The 13,413-nt window shown below is 37.3% G+C and overlaps 1 protein-coding gene across 1 annotated transcript in view; it reads right to left on the reverse strand.

The window, feature by feature from the left end:
• Positions 1 to 13,413, reverse strand: part of LOC108719663 (neuronal acetylcholine receptor subunit alpha-7) — a 92,336-nt gene that overhangs the window by 61,124 nt on the left and 17,799 nt on the right. Inside the window, exon 2 of the mRNA XM_041591089.1 lies at positions 11,376 to 11,515. Within this exon, the coding sequence (XP_041447023.1) occupies positions 11,376 to 11,515 (140 nt within the window). The remainder of the gene's footprint in view (positions 1 to 11,375; positions 11,516 to 13,413) is intronic.

Consider the following 13,413-nt stretch of genomic DNA (forward strand, 5'->3'; position numbering starts at 1 on the left):
TTCCGACAGAAACATGTCATTCCGGCTAGCGTATCAGTGAGGCGTTTACATCAGTGGTAGCATCGGGATAGCTGCCGTTCTCGATACAGAATACATCATGGAGGCTGACTAAGTACGACACAATGAAATTTGTCTTGTTTAGCACTGTGTTCAACATCAGAAATGGGCCGCAATTATATTCCACATCACATAATTGTTAAAAGTTGTCGTTCAATGTAAATGCGTCTCATGGCAATACTGATGACTGAAAGAAATGGGCAACTCCGTACATGTAATTCTAATTGATTACCCAGCACACCATCACTGTATTAGGCACAATAGTGCAGTCAATAAAATGTCAACATCCCACTAAGGATTACAAATTCTTTTGTATAACACGCACACACACAGTACAAGCTATCGTTAATGAGACTTTATACATTCCTTATCTTCTACAGTAATCAATCAGCAAGTAGCATTGCCCTGTTACCAGATTGCAAGCAAACAGCATATTGGTTGCTATGGTTTACTGCACCTGGTCAAACGTTTTATTACGTATGGTAAGGTTGCCTTTTGGCTTGGCATTTAGCACCAAAACTTTCTGTAACACTTTTTACTCTCACTTTCATAAATAATATGATCTATTCACTCAAGAAGATTTGTAACAAAATGACTATCATTTTTCTTTGCATTCTTCAAGGGGTTACAGCATGTGATATGTAGAAAAGCTATGAGGATGTGTGGTTGAGCCGTACACAAACATATACAGTTGCCAGTGGACTAGGACACCACTTCCAGATATCTGAGTGACTTTTTTTTCCTTAGAGATTGGACAGTGTATAGAATAAACTGCAGGGCTGATCCCCCCCCTTCTGTTGCCCCCCTACATGCTGTGTCTGATTACCATATGTAAGGTTTAAAAGGTACACTACAGAGAGTAACTGGCCCCTGCATAGTTTAAACCTCAAATTCAGACTAATCCCCTGTATTGTTCACACCTGTGATCCCCCTGTATTGTTCACACTTGTGACACCTCTATTGTTCACACATCTACAGCCCTGTACTGTTCACACCTGAGATCCAGGCAGAAACTGCCCACATTGTTCACCTGTTAACACCTTATTCAAAATGTTAATGGAGCACCAGCACTGTGTCACTGTATGTAGTACATTAGAATGATAGCTTTCCCTGTCTGCTGCTCTGTTCTGCCTTCCCTCCCTGTGTGTGCCATTCTCTGCTTGCCCAGTGCTGCTTGTGTGTGCCATTCTCTGCTTGCCCAGTGCTGCTTGTGTGTGCCATTCTCTGCTTGCCCAGTGCTGCTTGTGTGTGCCATTCTCTGCTTACTCAGTGCTGCTTGTGTGTGCCATTCTCTGCTTGTGTGTGCCATTCTCTGCTTGCCCAGTGCTGCTTGTGTGTGCCATTCTCTGCTTGTGTGTGCCATTCTCTGCTTACTCAGTGCTGCTTGTGTGTGCCATTCTCTGCTTGCCCAGTGCTGCTCGTGTGTGCCATTCTCTGCTTGCCCTACGCTACCTATGGAATGTAAGCCTGTTAGGGGTTTGTTAGAATTTGGAAATTGTTAGGGTCGCTAAGGTGTTTAATCATATGTTGAGGGGGTTGTTGTATTATCCACAGGGGAGTATGAGGCATATGGATTTAAGGGTATGTTTTAACATGACTTCAATTTTTCACATATGAGTGATGAGGGATTTCCCTGCAGTGAGCACCAACCATTTGGTTTTTTGGTGTGCTACCACCGTTAATGTGGATATGATCTTAAAAGTTCTTGTGGTAACATGGGTGTGGTTTACAGTGAGTATGGTTTAAAAAGGGGAGTGACCAACATTGACTTCTATTATCGGCCCTCCACCACATAGGCCAGTAAAATGTTGGCCCTCTGTACCACAGAAGTTGGACAGCACTGGAATAAAGGGTTGTTCACAGGAGGGTTCCAGTGTTATTTGGAATAAGTTCTGCCGGTTTATTGGAAACTTTTTAATAGCCTCTTGTGTGAATTTAATTAATATGACAATGATTTAATATTTAAAATATCGTTTCTGATGGATTTATTTTCAGGTGGGAATTCTGGAAAATATTCATATTTAAAGGGGACCTGAATTTGTTGATAAATACATTCATTTTCAAATTAAATATGAAAGCCAATTTTTTAAATGAAATCATACATACCTGTTATATACTAATTTATATACTGTCATTGATTCCACTTCCCTCCTCATGTGCCCCTTCCATCCTCACTGTCTAATATTGCATAGCCTGTGCATGAGAATGGGCATTAGGTTCCCATTCTGGAGCAAACATTAGATTTTAGGATGATGCAAAGCTTGCCTTGATAACAGTTTCCACAAAATGGTGGCTGCATGTATGCTCTTATTATAGAATCCAAAAGAATGAAAACAACAAGATTTTTAAAAGGTATATACTGTAAGTATAGTTTATTTTGCTTGACTAACATGATAGCATAGCATTAAGAATAATTTATTAGGGTTACAGGTCCCCTTTAAAGTGATACCCTCACTATTTTTTAAAATATTAATGTGCATTAAAAGTTACCCATAGGTAAAGTAATTGTAACTTGAAGTTCCTGTGCCTGACTGTTTTGCCAACCTGACTGTCCCTTCTCAACCTGTCATTCAGAGTTTTTAAAGCTAACATAATACTGTTGCACAAATATGGCAGCACCCTCACAGAGGAACATGGGGGATCAGATAGGTAATACTTTTAAGGCAAAATTATAAATCACATGCAAACACAATGTTATTATAGATGTAAAGAAAATGTTTAATTTCTGGTGTCAGAGCAACAATGTGTCCTGTTGCCATGATAACATAGTTTCCCTGCGTATTTATAGGCATGCTTTTTATCTACATAATCCATTTATCTTGAATACTCATATAATACGCATACAGGATAAAAATGATAGTCATAATCCCTTTCTAATTATAATCAGGGACCACTCACATTAAATCCCTTTTGCTTTAGGATAGCTAGCACTATAACCCTATCATGATCAAAATAAAATATGCAATACATTGTCAAACAGTACAGCAAATTGCAGTCTTTCACTTTTATCATGGAAAAGCGTAACACAGCAATAGTTAACTCTTTAAGTGCTGTAGACTGTACAGTTGAGCTGAAGATTGTACTGCTAGGCAACCATAGGTTTGTAGCCACAGATGTTGGCATTCAAAGAGTAAAAATACATGGCTCATTGGCCAACTCCAGCCCCTGCTTGCAGCATGTTTCTGTGGAAAGTATGTCAACAAGGACCTCTGGAAGTGGATTAATTTCTTTGGATTCATGGAGAAAAGCCACCTGCTACACAGTATTAAAACCCCCAGCCATTGAGGAACACAAGCTAATGTACAGTACAGTTCATTTAGCAATGAAGAACATTTGAATCACATTGCCTTGTCATTTTAAATTATGTCTGTATATACTTATACATATATAAAGTTAACTTCTACTTCTTTTGAATAACCAAAAATTCTTTGCTCACACTGCTTAAGTACAGTGCATTGCTTTACTTTTAATCTCACTGCAGCTTTGCCAGGCAAACTTGTTAGCGCTTGCCCCACATAAAGAATATAATTTTATATAATATTCGGCATCCCCTGTATTCACCAATTAATTTGACACCTAGGCACCAACGTTAATGAGTAGGTGGTGGGAAAATGCAGTTAGGATACCAAATAATAATGTTTACTTAATAATCAAAATAATTTAAGCAATGAGAAAGATGCCCATACATGACTAACAGCATGCATGAACTGTTTTCAGCAGGAAACAAAAAAGAAACAAATGGTTGTATAAAACTGAATTTTCTTAAAAATTACTACTAATTACTAGTTGGGCTAAGAAGCCTGGAGCTGAAACCCCAAAACCAAACTTTGAACCCTAACATGACCCAGGACCTAAGAGAATTCTGGAAGGGGTTGCGATTGCATGAATGAGATAAAGGTTTTGGTAGACAGCTCTTTCATAGCACACTCCTAGGAGAATGGGAGATAGACAGGCCAGCATGGAAAGAGCAATATGTTGAGGAGATGTAGTGTGGCAAGATTATTCTCCAGGCAACATCATGTAGGGACCGCAGTATGGAAAGAGACTAAGGGAGAATTCACAAAAGGAATGACATTGAGACAAAATAATGTGATATGAAGATAAAAATGTCAGATTTCTAAACAAATTCACAAACCTCTACCTCCACCTTTATGAATTTGTCTTTTAAACAGAAAGTTTTCAGATTTTGTCTTTTGTGTATCATTTTAATGACATTTCAACAACATTTGTCTTGACTTTGTCTTTAGCTCTTACTAAACCTGTCAGTCAGCCATCAAATTTGCATTTCCTGGGGGATAACCTGGTCTTTTTAAATCTGCCTACATGTTTGTGTAATTCCACTTTCTAATTCTATTTTGCATAATATAGGGATTTGTATCAGGGTTTAATCTATGTGCAAAAATATTAGAAAACTGCATTGCAATTTCAGTTGTTTTGCTGTGCTGTGAAAGTTTTACAGGCACAGGCAAGCAATTAACAGCTACACAGAACCAGAAATGAAATGAAATAAACCAGAAATACAATAAAATCATAAAAATGCAACAAAAACACTGAAAAAATGGTTTACACATGATGGTTAGAGCTAACACTAGATACACTAGGCACCCTGGACAATAAAACAATTTTAGAGCAAAAAATAAAAATAAAAAAAAGGGCAAACATCACAGCTCTCTTTTTCCCTTATATAAATTTTCACATCAATTTCATAAAAAAGTATGGTAAATGCCTATGACTAAGGGGCACATTTACTAAGGTTCGAAGTGAATTCGAAGTGAATTTTCGAATTCAAAAACTTTGAATAGACCAAATTCGACTTCAACTTCGATTCGAATTGGAAAAACCTTGAATATTCGACCATTCGAAAATCGAAGTACTGTCTCTTTAAAAACTTTGACTTCGACACTTCACCACCTTAAACCTGCCGATTTGCTATGTTAGCCTATGGGGACCTCCTAGAACCTATAGCCAACATTTGGCTACGTTTTTTTTTTAAAATCGGTCGATTGATCGATTAAATCGTTTGAATCGTTCGATTCGAAAGATTTCTACGATCGAACGAACGATTTTAATAAGATCAAAAACTGCTAAATTTAATCCAAAAAACACTTTGACTATCGAATTTTTTTAAATTCGATGGTCGAATTTCGAAGTTTTAGCACTTCGAAATTCAACCCTTAGTAAATGTGCCCTTAAGTGTGTGTAACGCAAAATGTCTAAGGCACAATAAACTTTCTTTACTTTGATGTGGTGGAAGATTGTCTTCATCTGAGTGCATGCTCTAAAGAATTTTCAGTTTGTCTGCTGCCTATCCTTTTCCATTGATATGGAAAAGGATATTGCAGCAAGCTGAAAAAAAATCCAAAATTATTTTTTAAATATGTTAATAGCAAAAAAATAAACCCCCCAGGGGTGGGACCTTTACTATCATATTTTACTGCATATTTTTCATCTGTCTACACAAATGAGGAACCAGTTAATGAAGGTTTCCTTATTAATAATCCCAGTTCTAGTAATACAACTAATGATGCATGGTTCACACATGAGGAAATTCAAAAGAGACTAGAACATGTTAAGATTAACAAAGGTCCGGGCCCAGATGCCATTCATCCCTGGGTACTTAGCGAGCTTAGCTCTGTGATTGCCAAACCTCTTTACTTAATTTTTCAGGATTCACTGTGGTCTGGCATAGTGCCGAGAGACTGGCGAATTGCTAATGTGGTGCCTCTATTCAAAAAAGGATCCAGTTCTCAGCCTCAAAACTATAGGAAAGTTAGTCTGACGTCATTGGTAGGAAAGCTTTTCGAAGGGTTAATAAAGGATAAGATACTGGACTTTTTAGCAAATCATAATACTATGAGTGTGTGCCAGCATGGTTTTATGCGTAATTTATTTTGCCAGACTAACTTAATTTCTTTTTAATTTCTTTTAGAAGGTAAGCAGGGATCTCGATTCTGGGATGGCAATGGATGTGATTTACTTAGACTTTGCTAAAGCATTTGATACAGTGCCACACAAAAGGTTACTGGTTAAATTAAGGAATGTTGGCCTGGAACATTTTTTGTTTTTGTACCTGGATAGAGAACTGGCTAAAAGATAGACTACAAAGAGTGGTGGTAAATGGAACATTTTCTAATTGGACCAGTGTTGTTAGTGGAGTACCGCAGGGCTCTTTACTAGGTCCCTTGCTTTTCAACTTGTTTATTAATGACCTGGAGGTGGGTATTGAAAGTACTGTTTCTATTTTTGCAGATGATATTAAATTATGCAGAACTATAGGTTCCATAGTTCTGCTGTCACTTTGCAGAGTGATCTGTCTAAGTTGGAAAACTGGGCAGCGAACTGGAAAATGAGGTTCAATGTTGATAAATACAAGGTTATGCATTTTGGCAAAAATAATATAAATGCAAGTTATACACTAAATGGCAGTGTGTTGGGGTTTCCTTAAATGAGAAGGATCTAGGGGTTTTTGTAGATAACAAGTTGTCTAATTCTGGGCAGTGTCATTATGTGGCTACTAAAGCAAATAAAGTTCTGTCTTGCATAAAAAGGGCATTAACTCAAGGGATGAAAACATAATTATGCCTCTTTAAAGGTCCCTGGTAAGGCCTCATCTGGAGTATGCAGTGCAGTTTTGGACTCCAGTCCTTAAGAGGGATATAAATGAGCTGGAGAGAGTGCAGAGAAGTGCAACTAAATTGGTAAGAGGCATGGAAGACTCAAATTGTGAGGGTAGACTGTCAAGGTTGGGGTTGTTTTCTCTGGAAAAAAGGCGCTTGCGAGGGGACATGATTACACTTTACAAGTACATTACAGGACATTATAGACAAATAGCAGGGGACCTTTTTACCCATAAAGTGGATCACCGTACCAGAGGCCACCCCTTCAGACTAGAAGAAAAGAATTTTCATTTGAAGCAACGTAGGGGGTTCTTCACAGTGAGGACAGTGAGGTTGTGGAATGCACTGCCGGGTGATGTTGTGATGGCTGATTCAGTTAATGCCTTTAATAATGGCTTGGATGATTTTTTGGACAGACATAATATCAAAGGCTATTGTGATACTAAGCTCTATAGTTAGTATAGATATGGGTATTTATAATTTATGTGAAAATAGGGAGGGGTGTGTGTATGGATTCTGGGTTTTTATTTGGAGGGGTTGAACTTGATGGACTTCTTTTTTCAAACCAATTTAACTATGTAACTATTTAACTATGCTGAGGGCTCAGGGTGGTGAGCCCTCAGCATTATTATAAGCTATATGTTCTCTTATATTTGTTCCTTAGTGGAGTTTGCTGAATTGTTAACCCCTACAACTGTTTCTTTAAAGTCAAACTATATTAAAGGAATGTGTTTTTGTATCTGTGGAGCATCCTTAGCATGAACATACAGGAACATACAGGCTTTCAGATCATGTAGAAAGATAAAGACTTACTATATTCTTTGTTATCCTTTATGCTGAAGCCAGACTCTTTGATTGTGTGAAGACCAAATGTGTCAGTGCTGACACAGTATGTTTGTACCAAGGTGCAATGGTACACCTTAGCAGTGTGGTCAGATATTCAAGCACAGGACAAAGTGTTGGTTAACATTTCTTCACCTCCATACATTGCCGTAGACTGTATTATGCATGGGTCATTGGGCTGTAAATGAGCCACAGAATTCTTTCTGCAAAGCTAAACAAATCATTTTAATGTTAAGCCGCAACTGTCTGCAAATAGGAGAATGAGGGAAGTAATGTCCTTGGCAGGAGGTGAGCGGGCTTGCCTCCTTGTGATTCATTTACATTGAACATTTTACATTGCTGCTTGCTAAGGAGTAAATCAAACAAAGCGTTGATAATCTTATATAAAAGTCTCTTAAATAACAGATGGTATTTGTATGGCTGTGCACACATTATTAACACATTTCTCGTGGTGTTGCAGGCTGTTTTTCCCTCAGGCACTAATGCGCTATCAAAGAATAATCTGCAAGTTTATTTCAACATAAAAAATAAAACTGAAAGTGCAAAAACTGAGAGGATGTTTTGTTCATGCTCTAAGAATATGATGCATAATAAAAAAAAGTCAGTTTAAGAGTCATTACACTGCCTCCAGATGTAATTGAACTATAACTACCACACTCACAACAGTATGTAAAGTGCTGAGAGTTGCAGTTTAATAGGACCTGGGGAGTTGCACAACATAAAGGTAGCTTACTATTTCCCCCAATATGAATATGGGCATCTTAATGTGAGCATGTGCCTGTTGCACCAGTGGTAGCTCCATCCTTGCTATGGACAGTATAAGTGACATATTCCTTGAAGTTAACCTCTAAGGCTGCAGAGAAAGAACTAGAGACAGAAAATGTAAAAATACAAAGACAAGAGGTCATCTGCACTTAACCCATTATTAGTACATTAAGGACACTGAGATATTTTGTGCATTAAAGTGATTCTGACACTAATAATTTTCTTTTCAAAATATTAATCTGTATTAAAAGTTATCTATAGTTCATGTTGATAATCTTTCGCTGATAGTTCTGCTTTTGTCGGTAATTTTTACTTGAAGTTCCTAAACCTGACTGTTTTACCAACTTGACTGTCCCTTCTTAACCTGTCAGTTCAAGTTTCTAATGCTAACGGACTACTGCTGCACAAATATGGCAGCCCCCTCATAGAGGAACATGGGGGTAAGAAAGGTAATGTAAAAGCATCAGGCAATTACTTTTATGGCAAAATTATAAATAGTATTCAAAGATAATGTTATGATAGATAATATTTTTTCTGATGTCCGTATCTCTTTAAGCTACTAAAAATGTCCTCCCCGTTAAACAAAACAGGGATTGTTTGTCCGAATATAAGCTGGAGGGGGTGCCTAACATTTTGGCACCCCCTAGTGATTATTCATTAAGGTAGCCCTTAATCTGAAAGACATTTTGGCTGATTAATTGTATTCCTGCTCTATTAGCCACTAACTGCTAGCCCAGTATACAGCACATACTGTAATTCTGCTTTTGTGCAATTGATAGGATAAATTAAAAACATGCTGTACTGTTTATAATCTACACTTATTCAAAATAGTTTTTGATTCCCTACAATCTTAGATTAGTAAAGCAGTTACAGGTATGGTATCCCTTATCTGGAAACCCATTATCAAGAAAGCTCTGAATTACAGGAAGGCTGGCTCCCATAGACTCCATTTTATCCAAATATTTTTTTTAAAATTACTTCCATTTCATTTTCTCTGATTTCCTTTTATGTTATCCCAACTAACATATAATTAATCCGTAACTGAGACCAAAAAATTTGTGATTCCACTTGTGTTCAAAAAGAATGTGTGTTTATTGGACAAAGCTTCACAACACCTTTTTGTGTTTTTTTTAAACAAGCAAGAAGTTAAATAGAAGTCTAATGCAGAACTATGAAGCAAACCATACAGCTAATTGCATAGAAAAACAACAAACTACAGATACTTGTTGGAGGTGCTACCTAAACTGTTATCAGAGCTTTCTGGATAATCGGTCCCATACCTGTATACTTTTTTGGTTAAAGCCAGCTGAAACACTATTCATGTGAAAATAACAACATATAACCAAAACCTGGATACTAGAAATATAAAGAAACAAATGACTAGCTGTGTTTGTTCCTGCTATTAGCTTTTGTATGCATTTGAAATCAGCTTGCAAATTTGTATATTTGTGTATGTAAATTAGTATGTTTAACCTTCATGGTGGTATAGCATTAAAAATTCAATGAGAATTTTTCTAAAACAGAAACACGAAAGAGTAACAAATTATTACTAGAAATTGAGGATTTTTTGTGTAGGTAAATGAATATCAAAAGGCTATAGACCCCTAAACTAAAGGCAGCTAAGTTACTGAATGCAACTTTTTTAGGGGACACATAATTATTACCTCCCATTTTAGGTGATAACATATGCTTTATTTTATACCAACAATTAGTGATTATAAACCTAAATGCTTTATGGGAGAATACGGGTGACTGGAAGGCACATATAATTTTCCTTGTGAACATATTACTGGCTCAGCTTCCAGTTTTAATTATGGCCTAGGGTCATGGCAGATGCAGCAGTTCAATTGCCACAGTTCGAGGAAACCATTTCAATGCAGCTGCTTGCCACAGATTGTTTTCTCATGCAGTTGAATAGGCACTTTGCAGATTTTTTTTTTGCACTTTGCACCTTGCCCATTTTTATTAAATTAGTCTGTTGGCTAGGATATATAGGTATACACTTATGTACTCTGTATGCAGAGAGCACAAAGCAACCAGTCAATAACTCTTGATCCAATAAGGTCTTGCAGAAAGCAAAAGGGAAGTTACCTAAGTGAATAATGTCCCTGGTCTCTTAAAGATATTGATTCAGGTTTTTGTTTGTTAAGAAGCTAATGAATGTAGCCCAAACTGCAGTGTCAGTAAACTCATGTAAATCAGAGAATTGCACTCTTGCACTTTCTTTGTAAATCTGTTGCATGAGCAAAAAAGAAAACATGCCAAGTGCTGCCCCTGGAATGGGGGCATATATTCTCTGTAATCAAATTAGGATCAGTAAATCCATAGTTTTGAATGAATGTAAAGCATAATCTTCACATTCAGATTTGATGAAAATCCCAAAAAATTGTACAGGGGTTCATTTTCTTTTCACCAGGGTGCAATAGCTGGAGAACTAAGGGTTGCAAGAGTATTCCCTTTAGTGCTCATCTAACAAGCAGTCACACCCAGGAAATGCTGTACTCTGCTTTGCACTTCACACACTGCCCAGAGGTAGTAAATTACCCCCCCCATCCTTTTAATAATAATATTATTATCCCTTATTTATATAGCACTGTGTAATAAATGGCAGCTAGAAACAATATTAATGTACAATCTGTACACAAACAATGAAATACATTGTCAGCTCATCATATTACCACACTGGGGGCTTATTTAACAACACTGAGCAAATTTGCACTTGAACAGTTTTCCATAGGAACCAAGTTTTGCTTCCACAGTTTTACCTGCGGCTGGCCCATTTGTGTGTGTCTACCAGCTGCTAGAAGCACATGATGCCAGAACTTGGAGGAAATTCACAAAAGTGGAGTAAATTGAAATTAAAGTAAGAACTATTGTTGCTGTTACATTAAAGTTAAAAGAATTAAAAATTCCCAAAGATCTAAATTAATTTTTAAATTATTATTCTATGTTTTCTGTTTCTCAAATGAAAGCCAAGAAACAGTAAAAAAAATTACTAAAGAAATAATAGACAAAAAAAACAAATATACTGTAATTTGAAATATTCTGTTTTCCCTTCAAACCAGCTATAAATTTTTTAAAGATTTGACTTACCACGTCAATTATCTGAAGCAGGGTGAGTTGCAGCTCTACCAGCAAAGGCTGAGAATCATTCACCACAGGTCGTTCAAGGCGATTGTAATTTCGTAAAAGTTCTCTGTAAAGTTTTCTTTGGTACTGCCCTTGATGGGAACCTTTAGAAAAAATCAGACAAATATTTGTAATGAAGTATAGAAAAATGATTGAATCTAAATGAATGTGTTTGTTTATCAGATGATTAGAGCAACAAAAATGTACCTGATAAAAAGCACTGAAAAAAATTAACCTGGACCTGTTGATCACTGTTACTTTGTCACTAGACTAAAAATCCCTCCTTCCATTGAGATGAATCTAACAATTATTTTGTTTTTATTTTTTACTGCCTCTTTACTGCTGTGCTGCAAGTTGGAGTTTTATTAACCCCCTCCCTTTTCCCCTCATCAGCCCATCAGCCTAACAATGGGGAAGTAACCAGATAACAGCTCCCTGGTAGATATAAGTACAGCACTCAATAGTAAAAATCCATATCCGACTGCAACTCATTCAGTTACATTGTGTAGGGGAAACAATAGCCTGTCAGAAAGCAGTTCCATAGTGCAGCACTGGCTCTTTCTGAAAGCACATGACCAGGCAAAATGACCTGAGATTGCTGCCTACACGACCAATATTACAACTAGGAAAAATACACTTGTTGGGGTAGGAATGAGATTTTACATAGTAGAATGAATTATTTGTATTAATAACAGTGTGATTTAGAAATAAAAATAACACCATAAAAATCATGACAGAAAAGTAGTTGCTGCTTTGGAGGTGAACATTAACAGACCTCTCAAGGTGGACAAACAGTCAATGATGCCTAGAGGGGGTATAGAGGAAGCAAGGTATGCAACTGTTGGGAGGGCCCAGGTGGTAAAGAGGGCCAGTTTGGCAATGAATGAAGCAGTATCAATCTTAATCACAAAATTGAGCATAGGCTCTTTTAGGTCGATAACACATAAGAAGATTAGTTGCCCACAACAAATTTTTCTCTTCTGTGGGCAACTAATCTCCTCCAAATGCTTTCCACTGTTGATAAAATCCTCTTGGGTCATTGCCATAAATTGCTTGTAAATAAACTGCCTATAATCTAACCCCTGTCCAGTACTGCTTACCTCTCCCGATACCCCACATTACCAGGCTGTGGGCAGTATGATCCTGAAGTACTGTTTACATTTGTACTCCATCCCATTAAATTACTACACCATTTCATGAAAAGTGATGCTGACACATTTCTCTCTAATGTCTAAATCCATTTAAAAAGTGACTATTCGTTAAGTAAAAATGGATCAGTTATTCACAGTGGGGTAACTATAGAGTAGGCAGACCACGCAGTCACAGGGGGGCCTGGGAAAAATGGGAGCCCGGACTGCCGGGTCTGATTCCTCTATAGTTAACAAGAAACCTCCCTTACCTGCGACGGAGAGCAGAGACATAGGGTGGAGAGTGGGCGGAGTCCAGGTGGGGAGTGGGCGGATTCTGGTCAGTAAGTGGGTGCGGTCAGGGTGGGAAGTGGGTGGAAGTGGCAAGTGGGTGGGAGGATGGAGGATTGGAGTGCACTGGGTCACTGAAGATTTTGTTTCAGGGGGGCCCGACGCACTCTTGTTGTTCAGTAGTATTTACAGTCAAATGTATTTCAAGGAATAAGAATATTTTTCTGGAATTGTTTTTGCTAATTTATAGAAGAAACTCTCCTTACCATGTTCTTCCTCTGTCTCATAGATAGTAAACACTTTTGTGACTGTATAAAGGGCCAGTTTCTTTGATACAGGTCCCAAGGGTGATTTCTAAAATCTATATACTACACAACAGCCATGAATATACTATAAATTATACTGGCTTTGTTCTACAGTATATAGGGCCTTCGGACTTATCCTTATATTTTACATATAGGGACATAAGTAAATTATTTACTGTATATAATATTTGTTAAAGGAACAGTAAGATCAAAAAAAGTAAACTGTTTTAAAGTAACTAAAATATAATTTCCCTTGACCCTGCTCTGATATAAGTTATG

Source organism: Xenopus laevis, chromosome 1L, assembly GCF_017654675.1.
Source record: "Xenopus laevis strain J_2021 chromosome 1L, Xenopus_laevis_v10.1, whole genome shotgun sequence".
NCBI classification, from domain to species: domain Eukaryota; kingdom Metazoa; phylum Chordata; class Amphibia; order Anura; family Pipidae; genus Xenopus; species Xenopus laevis.